Here is a 12,532-nt window from a genome sequence, read left to right as displayed (position 1 = left end):
GAGAGTGATGGGGTAAATGGTGTTGAAAATTGAGACCCCCACCCTCACCCTTAAGGCTACCAACACTTCCAGGTTTAGCTCTGGTTTCCTTGTCAGCTGCTGAATTATCTGGCTTGGAAAATCGAAGTGGGGAGTCCTGTCTCAACAAGGATCTTAGTCTTATCCCACTGTTGTGAACTGTTTCTCCAAAAGTCATTGCTATTTTATCCAATGGAATCCACTCAGTATTGTGGGACAATGAATCTAGACACAGTACAAGTAAAACAAACTTTAGTAACCAAATAAGCTCACCCCCCGTATAAACAGAGAAATATATCTATATGTGTGTGTGTTGCAGAGTATATATATATATATACATTTATATATATGTGTATATATATATATATCTATAAATTATATAAGACATACATAGTTTGAATATGTATATTTTTATGCCAAAAGTGAGCATTGTTGCCTGAAAACCCAATCCATTGCCTTAGAATATTATAGTAATAAAGGAAATAGCGAGGACAGAACTGAAACGGTGTTTGAAATAACTTAATGGTGCCTTTTTCGTTAATCGGTTTCTTCTGTCTGTCACTTCAGGATTTCGCAAGTAGTTGAAAGATATTTTTGTGCTTACATTTAAATCCTAATCTTTATAACTTGCCTTTACGGTTCAAACTTGAGTTTAGTTACCATTGGATGTACCCTACTGGATTATTTACTGAAGTTATAGGCATGTGCGAAGGATTATTCTATACTTGATGTCAGCAACGTTTTCAGTACTTTTTGGGATCCCCAACAAACTTGATTAGAGTCATTCTTTGGATATCGCAGGCCAACGGTTAAGCATTTCAGATGGTGATCACTTCGTCTGTGGAGGAGAAGCCGCAGCCTTCTAACAGAATGGTCGCAAACTTGCCGACCGAATCCTGGATTGGCAGCCCAGATCAGAATCGCTTCTTACCCCAGTCACACCTGCTACGGAAGCCTGCAAGAAGTTAGTACAACCTCTCTTTGCATCTATAACAAATTTACACCGGTTCATGTGCTGCGCAACAGAGTGGCCTTAATATCTGAACATGCATGGGTGTTGCGAAATCTATGTCCGCTCATACATGATTTCATCCTATAGCAAGTAAAAAGGAAAGGCGTTCATTCAAGTCAGGTCTATTGGGTAATGAAGTCACATCCAGTTATTTGTCAAACATTAGTTGCTGTTAAAGTTCCTATTTACCTTTGACCAATGGTAAACATTAGAAATCCTGGCTTAAATGCAGTTTGTCCTTGACAGCATGAATCCAGTCAACAACACCAAAAACTGCATGGAATGTTGAGGGATAAGCAAGCGAATTGTGGTGATGACAGGGCTTTGGAATTTGAGGAAGTTTTGAGAATGTAAATACAGTTAGGTCAAAACATTGTCTGGTACATTGGAAGTCATCAGTGTTTTTAATTGTATGTGTTTTGACAGTGAAAGTAGTTAAACCTTGGCATGATGTACATCATTTCAAATGCTCAAATACAAAAAAAGTCAGTAGTGCTTTGTTTATTTATGAATATCGGGTTATTCAGGGTAGAAAATTAGCCCACCCAGGGACATTTCCCTTTTAGACCGGACATAAATTAGACAAATGTTTCACACACTTCAGATACCCCTACAGAATTGAACTCCTTTTCCCATCATTGTTTTAACATAACTTGTTCAAACAATCATGGGAATAGGCGCATTCTCGAACGGTTTCAGAGGCTGCTTGATCTTTGCGTCACTTCTGCGTGGTAATTTGTGCTGTGTGCTATGGGAGCTCTACGTGAGGTGTGAGCTCACAGTGATCGCTCTGTTGCTGGGAATCTTAGAGCTGCAGTAGAATGCAGTTCTGTAGACCAGCATGTACTGTATTGTACACAACGTACGTCACAAAACAGCTTTTCTTGGTTTGTTAGTCATATTTTAAGACATTATGATAACGATAAGTGTGACTGACTTATGACATAAGAATAAGTTGTTGTCATGGCAGATTATTTTTTATTTCTGCTTTTATTCCATTGGTGGTATCAGTTTGCTGTCCTGTAAATCTTTTTCTTTACATGGATTCAGTTTTACAGAAAATTAATTATGTCAAAGACCATTGTTGCATTTGATGATTTTGTAGAACAAGGGCTTAATTATTGCCTAGTAAACTATTTTGCTCACATGAAAGCAAACTAAAAACCATACTGAAAATAAAAGCCTTCACTGTAAGTGATAATTGGTTGATGAAACAAGATGGCAGTGGTTCAGTGGTTCTAAATATTTTTGGAGGAAAGTGCAGTGATCTTGAGCTCATTGTTTGGCTATATACCAATGTACAATGGCAGCTGGTTTGTTAGACGTAGGCTTGTTTAGCCCAACCTTTATTATTTGTCGTCCATCCCATTCTCTGTCAGTTCAGGATTGGAATTAAAGGACTCAATTATCCATCAAGCATTAAGCTGCTTAATGCAGTTACGATATAATTGCTTAATTGGCCCATTTCAAGAAAGTTTCCAAACAAGTAATCTACAGCTGCTGCAAAGTACTAACTCCAATGTCCATTTTAACTTCGGGCACAAAGTTGATGTCATGGACCATCAATAAACTGGTTGTTTGACAGCTTTTGAGTCTTGTTGTGGTAGTGATAAACCAGTTTACACTAAATGACTCAAAACAAGAGTCCAAAAAGTCCATAGTTTGCTATGAAAATTTGTACACTTGTTGCACAGTAGGCTTGATAGAGACTATAGATGAAGAGTCGTAGATTGTCAGGCGTTTTGCTGTCTGTATATTGCATATGCTTTCTGCTAAGAGGGACCTCAACTTTTAATCTCATCCTCCTTCCAATTGGATGATTGGTTATTTATTATTTTTGATCCAACAATAGTTTTTTTTTTTCCCCCCTGCTTTAAATTTTTTTTTTATCTGTGTATCCAGCTGACTTTCCTCCTGTTGCTATTTCTGTCCCCACACCACAGTCTGGCGTGTCAAGCACTGTGTGTATACCTGCCTTTCAGAAGCCTGGGTAAAACTTTTAAAGATAGATAGAACTGCAAGTAACCCATTGGGTTCAGGGAAAGCTGCAGGAATAATTCTGGTCTGTGGATCCACCTATATGAGACAAAGAAAAGAGCTGATAGGGCATCTGAAGTCATCATATCAGCAGAGAATCACAGCCACAAATCAAGGTGTTTGGAGTTTGGACTGTGAAAGAGAGGACGACGGTCACAGCGTTAATACAAACAACCCGTCCACTCCTTGCCCTTTGCCCCTTTTCCTCACACTGCCTTTCATGTTTGTTTACTCTGTGATTTTCAGTCTAAAGGTGAAAAGCACGATTTTTCAATTTTTCAAAGTCCATTGAAATCCAGAATTTTTCATTTTTATTTCTTATTTTCAACAAATAATAAAGGCTGTTGATGATGATATAGCATATTGATATAGCACAGTTTTTTCTGATGTTATAATTTTCACACTCAAAATAAAGGTTTAAATATAAAATAAAAGGTTTTCACCTAAAACGTGATGTCATAGAACTTTTCCCCAAAGAACGTTTTAGTGAATTCTAACAGTCCTTAAAAGAACAATTTTTTTCATACTTCGAATAACATTTTAAAGATCTAAGGAACCTTTTTCCACTATAAAGTACCTTTTGTGGAATTGAAAGGTTCCATGGATGTCAAAGGTTCTTTATGGAACCAAAAATGTCTATTAAAAAACTATATTTTTAAGAGTGCAGGGTTTTAGGCAAGTTAAATGCTAAATTTATTTATTTTGATTCTATCAGTATGTATTTGATGGAAACATTTATGACGCTTTTCCCCTGCATGGTACGGCTCGGTACGGTTCAATTATGGGGGGTTTTCCATTGGGTACAGTACCTGGTACTAGAACCGCTAGATTTAAATCAGCACAGCCAGCGAAGGATCGATCGCAACTGTTTTGAATGAACGCACCTTTTTTTAACAACCAAAAAGTGGCTGTTTCGATGTCTGTTGAGGAAGTACAGACGTTCCTCTCATTGATAGCCAAGGAGTGGATCCAGCGAGAGCTTGATGGGGCGACACGGAATGAAAACGTTTTTCAGGAGTCGCGGCAGTAGAGGCGGCACAACTATAACGATATGTGAATAATCCCACCCACTCTAAAGCGATACTAAACTGCAGTGGAAACGCAAACCGAGCTGAGCCGAGCAGTGCCATGCCGTACTGAGCCATGCCTTGCCAAGTCGTATCACGCCGTGGAAAAGCGCCATTAGATGTTTAGTTGAAGTTACTTTTCCAAACATCATCTGAGCATTTAAAGCCATTTATTCGGTTACAAACTTATTTTTTGTGGCTTAATCATTACCACAAATAATTCTGTTTTCTTCAGTGCTCCTATTATTTTAGTCTTGGTAAACTCACCTATACTAGTGCACAAGCCATTGTGGAAAAATGTATGCCTGTAGTTGTCATCTTTGTGTGCCCATAAAATCTGTTGTTTCACATATTCAGAGGAAAAAGTGATAAATGCCCTTCATGCTCATTGGCTCTTCATCTTCCCGCCTCCTGCTGGATTAGTGGTGGGCCTGAAACAGAACAAAAACATGTTATTGTTCACCAGATGCACACACAGTGTACCTGCAAGACCAGAGAGGCGATCCTACCCCATCCATCCAACATCTCGCTGATATAACCCTCCCCTCAGCTCAGCTTCATCATGGAGAGCACATTAAACATTGAAGCAAATTTTCCTACTGATATCTCCCAATATCCTGGTTTCTTGCTCGCATACACTTTTTTTCAGGTATTCAAATTTTTTTGTTCTGTCTGTATTTGACTCGCTCTCACATCATCCTTGCTGTGAACAATGTAAATAGGCCTACACTCCTCACTCTGTGTCAACATCCACCTCCACTGGAGCAAGTAGCTCTTTACTCAAGGGGAGCTTGATTAGTTCTGGTCACTTTAGATTAGCCAGTCTGGTGTTAATGTGAGCTCACAGTCGCCTTGAGCTGTGAGGGTGTAGTCTCACCGAGAGATCAGCACATAATAGGGTTGGGCCGATAGACATCACAATGTTGAGCCGGCATCGTGATCCCCCCCCCCACTCAATACCTCCCGCAATCCGCCGCATCCCAATACCGTGTTCGGAAAGAAAATGACGTGTATACGGAACCCCTAAAGGGAATAAATACGAGATGGGAGGAAAATATATATTTCAATATTTTCCCTCGCAGTTATATCATTGGGTAATTATACTACATATATTTCGGGCAACAGGGACCCGCTATTATACCTGGCATTGAAACTGCTTTTGAATGCACGATGGCTCTTTAGTTTCACTTTCACTTTCGAGATTCGTAATCGCACGTAGGCTGTTTATACTATGGAGCAGCAGTACTTACCACACATTTTACAAGATTAGATGTTTGTCAGTGGTGCACAGGATCTGCAAATCATTCGCCGTCATCTCTTCTTACTCTGTTTATGTGATGAGTTAAATTTTATTTACTGTGTGTAATGTAACAGGCAACCGTTACACCGTGTCTACACCGGACGCGACAGTTATTATGTTGTGCCGCACCGTGCCGCATCAGCTAAAGTCTGTCTACACTGGACGCGACAAAGCGACCGTTGAAAATCATTTGAAATTTGTGTCAACACATCATAAAAGGAATGCGGCAGCAGTTTACTGTCTGGGATTTGTCGTGTTGCACCGCGCCGCATCACTGATTATAATAAGTTCTATACACTGATCTATATATAATGAATCTCTATTATAGATCAGTGGTTCTACAGTATTTTGCCGTGCCGCTCGCGTCCGGTGTAGACACGGTGTTAGGAATCGTTATTTGTTTTCCGTGACTTATAAGGATTCACGCTTCGGGCACCCCATTTCACTGTAGACATTGTCCGATGTCAATTTTGTAGACATCGCCCAACCCTAGCCTATATGATACAACAATTTTAGATCAAAGTTTAATTGTGCAGTTCTCAATTTACAAGATTAGATGTTTGTCAGTGGTGCACAGGATCTGCAAATCATTCGCCGTCATCTCTTCTTACTCTGTTTATGTGATGAGTTAAATTTTATTTACTGTGTGTAATGTAACAGGCAACCGTTACACCGTGTCTACACCGGACGCGACAGTTATTATGTTGTGCCGCACCGTGCCGCATCAGCTAAAGTCTGTCTACACTGGACGCGACAAAGCGACCGTTGAAAATCATTTGAAATTTGTGTCAACACATCATAAAAGGAATGCGGCAGCAGTTTACTGTCTGGGATTTGTCGTGTTGCACCGCGCCGCATCACTGATTATAATAAGTTCTATACACTGATCTATATATAATGAATCTCTATTATAGATCAGTGGTTCTACAGTATTTTGCCGTGCCGCTCGCGTCCGGTGTAGACACGGTGTTAGGAATCATTATTTGTTTTCCGTGCCTTATAAGGATACACTCTTCGGGCACTCCCCCTCCCCCTCCTCCCCCCGCCGATGTCATCGTCCATCGTGATGTTTCACTGTAGACATCGTCCGATGCCAATTTTGTAGACATCGCCCAACCCTAGCACGTAAGCTCCTTAGGGTCCCGTGGCTCGTGTTTAAAACTCAAGGATAAAGAGGGGAGGAGATTCAGCATTGTGCATTACAGCAGTCAGCGTTCATCTGTTTACGTCATTCGAACTTAATGGTGATAGCAAGAAATTTAACTTTTTTGAGCAGTTTTAAATAGTGATATATTGGCCTTTCCTGTATTATTATAATTAAATTTTCGGCCATTTTCAGATCACATTTTTCTGATTGGCCAAAACTTTTGACTTCTGCAAAATCTACTGTCGGCCAAATGTTTTTAGTGAATTTATAAGCAACTGAAAAAGCCATATCAGCATTGGTCGGATACCAACCTTCAGACAGTAATGTGCTTGTTTTGTGTTGGCTGTTGCTGTGGACTGTCATCTTACATCAATAGCTAATAATGTATTTTGAGGTGGGGGATTTATTTTATTTTATTTTGAATGCCCTGTGTGAGCTGTCAATTTGCCAGTGTCACTGTATGAGGCATCCACCCAGATGGCTTTTTATTAATAGTGTGGAGTCTGACTCCGCTATGGGGGCCTGACTGTTTAAATTCTCCGTGGTACTGTTTGGGATTTGGCCGCCAAGGAAAGGTTGGACGGGGTTATATCGCATAACACGGTGAGAAGTGCTGAACTTAGTGGAAAGGTTGAAAGTTTTGCAGAAGCCCCACTGAGGATGATGTCCTATTGCAATTGAGGGAGTTCTGAGAATCAGAAGTGGAGATGACCAGTGGGAGCTTCTTTGAGTTGGTGGCACAAGATCATTAAGTCCTTAAATATATAATCTTTTGTCAAACTTGAATTTGGGAAGACTCAAGTATGACTGCCCCCAGTTATGTGGTGGTGGGAAGTGATGAGTATCTTTAAATGACAGTAGTTTTCACATATGAAGGCGATTACAAACTATCCGACTGTATTTTGGGAGATTTGGCCCAGTCAGTAATGCTTCATTCTCTAAAGGTGCGGTCATATTTATTGTTGTTTGGCGAATGTTTGTGAAATCCAGTCATTTCAATAGGAATCCACTCAATTGGAAACCTCACTTGAGGGCGAAAGATGGTTGAAGTTGGTCAAGTGAATTTACCATGTTGATCAACAGAAACTGCTTGGATTGAAGTGACTTCTGTGTGAGTTGTGCATCATACATTGCTACACTATTGACAGTAGATTATAGACCTTAATTCTTTCAGGTTCTGTGAGATGTACATAGGGGATCCCATACCTGCTCACAACTACCCTTAATATTGTTGGGCAGAGTTTCAGAGCTTCTGAAACCTGAAGTCCTCTAATGTGGGGCATGACATCCATGTAACCCTGCCATCTGCGGGCACGCAAGCGCATGTTAGACAGTGGGCATGACGCGCACATCCTTGCCTTATTCACCTCTATGTACTGTATGTCTACAATGTCCTTTTTCCGACACACGCTCTGGTGTTCTGTGCTCAAACAGCACCAACTTGTTGCTTCATACTAAGGTCAAGTTTGAACTTCAGTTGCATGGATACTTGATTTTGTGATGCACAGGAATTACGGAGCCTCTCAAGTCACTGTTTATGGTGGTTGTTTACCATGTTTTTCTTTTTTTAAACTAGGGGAAATAAGGTTTGGATAATACCCAGAGTTTCCTCCCTGTCCTCTTTTCCCTTCATGCCAATCATGGTGTGTCCAACTTTGGCTCAGTAGCACCAGCGTTCCCATTACCCTAACAGGGAATAAGATAGGGGGTCAATACGGACATGGGAAGGGTGAGGTGGGAGTGATGGGGAGGGCTGTTCAGCTGTTCGCATGCACACACAACCATCCTCTTCCTGTGCCTTAGAGACAGGGAGTAGGCTGGTCTGTTGCCATGGCGACACTGTGATTGGCAGCTGGCAGCTGTGTTTGGTCAGCTGTGGGGATGTGGAATAAGTTGGTGAAGAGGGGGAGGTCTTTGCATGGTTAATTGCAGCGAATGATTACTTCATACACCACCTGATATATTTAACTGCTGCGATGTGACAATAAATTCTACCCAGGCACCTGTGTGTCTATAGAGGAGCGTGTGTCCTGTTATATTTTATTAATGTTCATTCCCTTCGGGCATGGCGTTTATGCGAGTGATATGGCCAGATCAGTGTAGACTGAGAGTGAGAAGGGGGGAAAAAGAAGAGAGGTAACAGGCAGGGAAAGGGTTTGTGGGAAGGGAAGGGTTGCTGATACAGCACAAGCTACCAGGTTTATTTATAGAGACCTCGCCGCCCAGCCCTTGGATACCAGCAGCCAATCGGGAAGGAGAGAGGGAGGGGGCCTCTGCCAATCAGAGCGGCGGAAGGGGGTGTCACACTCAGGAAGTTCTCAATGTGTTCATTTCGGCATTTAAAGGCACAGTGTGACATTTTTCCTGGTGCTCAGCAGATTGCGCTTTTTTAGTCATGGTTTCCCTCTGAAAACTATAAAAGTGAATCCTATAAAAGTGATTTTTTTTGTTTTTTGTTTTTTTTGCACAAACTCGTAATGTTTTCGTAGATTAATTTGAAATGTTTTGCAATAATGGGCTTTGATTGAGTCGTCTTGTCATTTGCAACAGGGTCTGATCAAACCAGTTGGAGATGAGTCATATATGTATATCCAGGCAGGTTAGCTGTCAGTGAGTTGGTGCTGGGACTCCTATGGGCATGTAACAGCAATGCTTGCCGTCACTCTCTGGGATTGATGGTGGTCAGATGTGTCGTTTTGCACTTTGTTTAAGCTATGGCCATTGATTGCCCAGCTATTTCAAGTTGTAATGTGTCATTGATAAATTTCACCCCCATTACTCCTCACCTGTCAGCCCCTGAAAGCAGCAATAAAAGCATTCACTGTGGAATATCTCATCCATTTCATATTCCCCCGTTAGACGTTCACATCCCTGCTTCCGCACTCAGCAATCTTACTTAATTACTGTACTCTCAGCACGTTCTCGCCTCTTTCCTGAGATGTCCATTATTTCCTTTGTACATTATGGATGTTCAATGTGCTAGTGGATTATTGTGTGCAAAGAAAATCGTATCCTGCAGTTAAAATTTGGGACAGCATTAATTCTTTATAAGCCTGTAGTTTAGTGCTCTGTTAGTCCCTTGGTTTTTTTTTTACACATAACTGGTTCCAAAAACTTCTCTGGCCTACATTGTGAAAGGTTTCATGTTAATATATGACGTTCATATACACAGGTTTTATGCTCAATAGTCTCAGATTTCTTGGTTAGGGGCTCCATACTAGTTTATAAGGGTGAATCGCACAAAACCAGGCTAGAAAATGTCTAGGTCATAAAAATTTGAAACTGTATTTTGCATATAGACAATTAAGCCTGTTTTTAAGTTTTGAAATGTGATATAATTTTCATGACAATTAAGCACATTTTCCCCAAAATCTAATATATTTCATGCAACTCTCATTCTCGTTACTTAAATTGCTATATAAATATATATATTTAAATTAAATATTATTTAAAATATTGATTCACTATGATACTATTTAGTGTACTGTCATTTAATATAATTTTTTTAAATGATTTAATATAATACAATGTATGTTTGTTACATATGTTATTTTGTTCTGTATATAGTATATTGTAATTTTTCAAATATATATGTATCATTTTGAAACATTACAGTATTACACTAATAAAATCTAATAATGACATAATGTGATGGGACTGCAAAATGGGAATGCAAAGCCCATAAGTAAAATTTCAGGGCACATTACAGGGGAAATTGTGCTTAATTCTTTTTAAAATAATGCATTGGAAAAAATATGAAAAAAGTAATTGTGGAACTGCAAAAAATATATAAAATATGCAAATTATAGTTTATTTTCTTTGGATTTTGAATTGAAATTTGAGATATTTCCACAATGATTCACCTGTAATTTGAGGTCAGCATTACTCTAGCAGGCAGCCTAATGTGCAGCCTGTATTTGAAAGTAAAAGCTGCAGCATATTCTTGGCCAACGAGTGGCAGCACAGGACCATGGATAGCTCTGCCTGCCTCCCAGTCACTCCCATCATCCACAGAGATTTTTGTGTGCAATGTCATATGGCAGTTTTTCTTTGTTCCACCAGTTTGGCAGTGACAAACAGTACAGTGATTTTCTGGCATTTGCATATTGTCCGCCCGAAGCTGTTGGAAAAACACATGCTGCTCAGAAAGTTGAGAAAATTATTCTGATTTGGAAACCATTCTCAGTTCTTTGAAGGTGTATAGCAGCGTATTCCCAGCTCCAACACATACTTGCCATGCTGACCTGAGGAACGGTGCTGTAATTTCTCAGCCAAAATGAACTGGAGCTTCTTGAGAGGAAAACTGATAATTCTTATCACTATTCCACCCAATTGTAGGAGATTTCAAAGATCTTTTAGCTGGAGGCTCTGAAAATTCCTTCAGTTTGACTTCCTATATGGTGTGTGTGTGTGTGTGTGTGAGAGAGAGAGAGAATGTGTGTTCATATTTCTACTTCCCCCTGCAGTGCAGTGGTTCTCCCCACACCCATGTCAGTGTTTGCTTGCCGTGTGTGATGCACTTTAGCAATGTGTCTTCTGAAACCTCTCTCGTTTTTTTTCCCTTTTCTCTATGAAGGTGGAAGCAGCTCAGGATGCAAGCCCCCCTCCTCTACCCTCTGCCAGCCTGCCGCCTTGGGCTTCTCCCCCGCTGAGCCAACCATGTCGAGCCAGCACAGCCACCCCTCCTTCGGTAACATCCACTCCATGGCCGACCAGCAGCAGGTACCAGAAACATGCTTCCTTGCAATTCAATTCTATAATATAAGCCGTATGCAGTCACATTAATGAAAAATGTTTTTGTGACTTGTTCCTCACCATGTTTTTTTTTTAAAATTGCAGTCGAATAAATAAACACAATTACATGATGGTTAATAAATTGCAATTGCATACACTGTTTAAAAACTTGCTGAGAAAAGGCCTCAAATGAAGATGACATTATTGTGTTTGACTATTAAATTGTTGCATAGACATTACAACAAGTGACTACAGAAGTCAGTATATTGTTTTATTTTAATAAAATTGCCTGTTACTGGCCTGCAGTCCACAGTTGCATTATGCACTTGAGTTTATATATCTGCTTGAGATAGAGAAATGGGTTGTTTACCCAGAACAGGTTCTTATATTCTGTAATGTTTCATAATTGGTCTATGTGTACATCCATATTGGCATCATTAGCTGTTGCATACCTATTGCATGTAGGTTGGAGAATTCCTTGTTACAGTTTTTTTGTACAGTTCAGGGGGAAGATAAATCATTTGCTGCTTTTTTATTGCAATATTTTATTTATAATTAATCACACTAAACTAGGGGTGTAAAGATTCACTCGTTTTTTTTAGATGCATCCATTACAAACCCTGACGATGCATATGCATCGATCTTGAAACATGAGTTTTGAATCGTGAATCGTCGATTTCGGACAGTAATCGATATAAAATGCTTAGAATCGAATGAATCGTGATTTCTATAGGGATTCGATGCTTTCAAAATATATACACATGAAATGACTGCAAGCACGAATTAATGGAGACCTTGAACAGTGTTTCGTGCCCTCGCATCTCTTCTTCACGCGCTCCACTATTTACCGCCTGTGACTGTCACAGGATTGCGCTTGCACTCCGTTCGTCTTACTGACACATTTTTTGAGCAGCTGATGTGTGATCTCTCCTTAGTACTCGTGGCCAGTAATGCTAAAGTGAAGTAGTTTTTCAATGGCTCTCGGTCATACCGACGACATCTGAGCAGTCGTAGGTTGCGCATTTATTGCATGGACAGAGCAAAAATGTAAGTGTCTAAAGCATACGCACAGTTCCATTGAATGATAAATGTGTTTTAACAATGTCGTTGAACCGAATGTACGAAGGAAACTGTTAAAATAACCACAGCATTAACAACAATGCTGTGGTTATTTTAACAGTTTCCTTCGTACATTCGGTTCAACGACATTGTTAAAA

The 12,532-nt window shown here is 40.0% G+C and overlaps 1 protein-coding gene across 3 annotated transcripts in view; it reads left to right on the top strand.

Moving 5' to 3' along the window:
• The window catches only part of LOC107592201 (dual specificity tyrosine-phosphorylation-regulated kinase 1B-like), a 53,008-nt gene that overhangs the window by 28,294 nt on the left and 12,182 nt on the right, over nucleotides 1–12,532 (top strand). The window contains exons 1-2 of one of the 3 annotated variants that reach the window (XM_016281608.1): nucleotides 424–982; nucleotides 11,158–11,303. In XM_016281608.1, coding sequence (XP_016137094.1) covers nucleotides 841–982; nucleotides 11,158–11,303 — 288 coding nt within the window. In that variant the 5' untranslated portion in view covers nucleotides 424–840. Of the gene's footprint in view, nucleotides 1–423; nucleotides 983–11,157; nucleotides 11,304–12,532 lie in introns of those variants that run through there. The other 2 variants (XM_016281618.1, XM_016281627.1) reach the window with 2 other exon arrangements.

This window comes from Sinocyclocheilus grahami, unplaced genomic scaffold (genome assembly GCF_001515645.1).
Source record: "Sinocyclocheilus grahami isolate Dianchi unplaced genomic scaffold, SAMN03320097.WGS_v1.1 scaffold9.1, whole genome shotgun sequence".
In the NCBI taxonomy this organism is placed as follows: Eukaryota; Metazoa; Chordata; class Actinopteri; order Cypriniformes; family Cyprinidae; genus Sinocyclocheilus; species Sinocyclocheilus grahami.
Note: the sequence above shows the minus strand (reverse complement) of the source record. Positions and strands in the feature narration are given on the sequence as shown.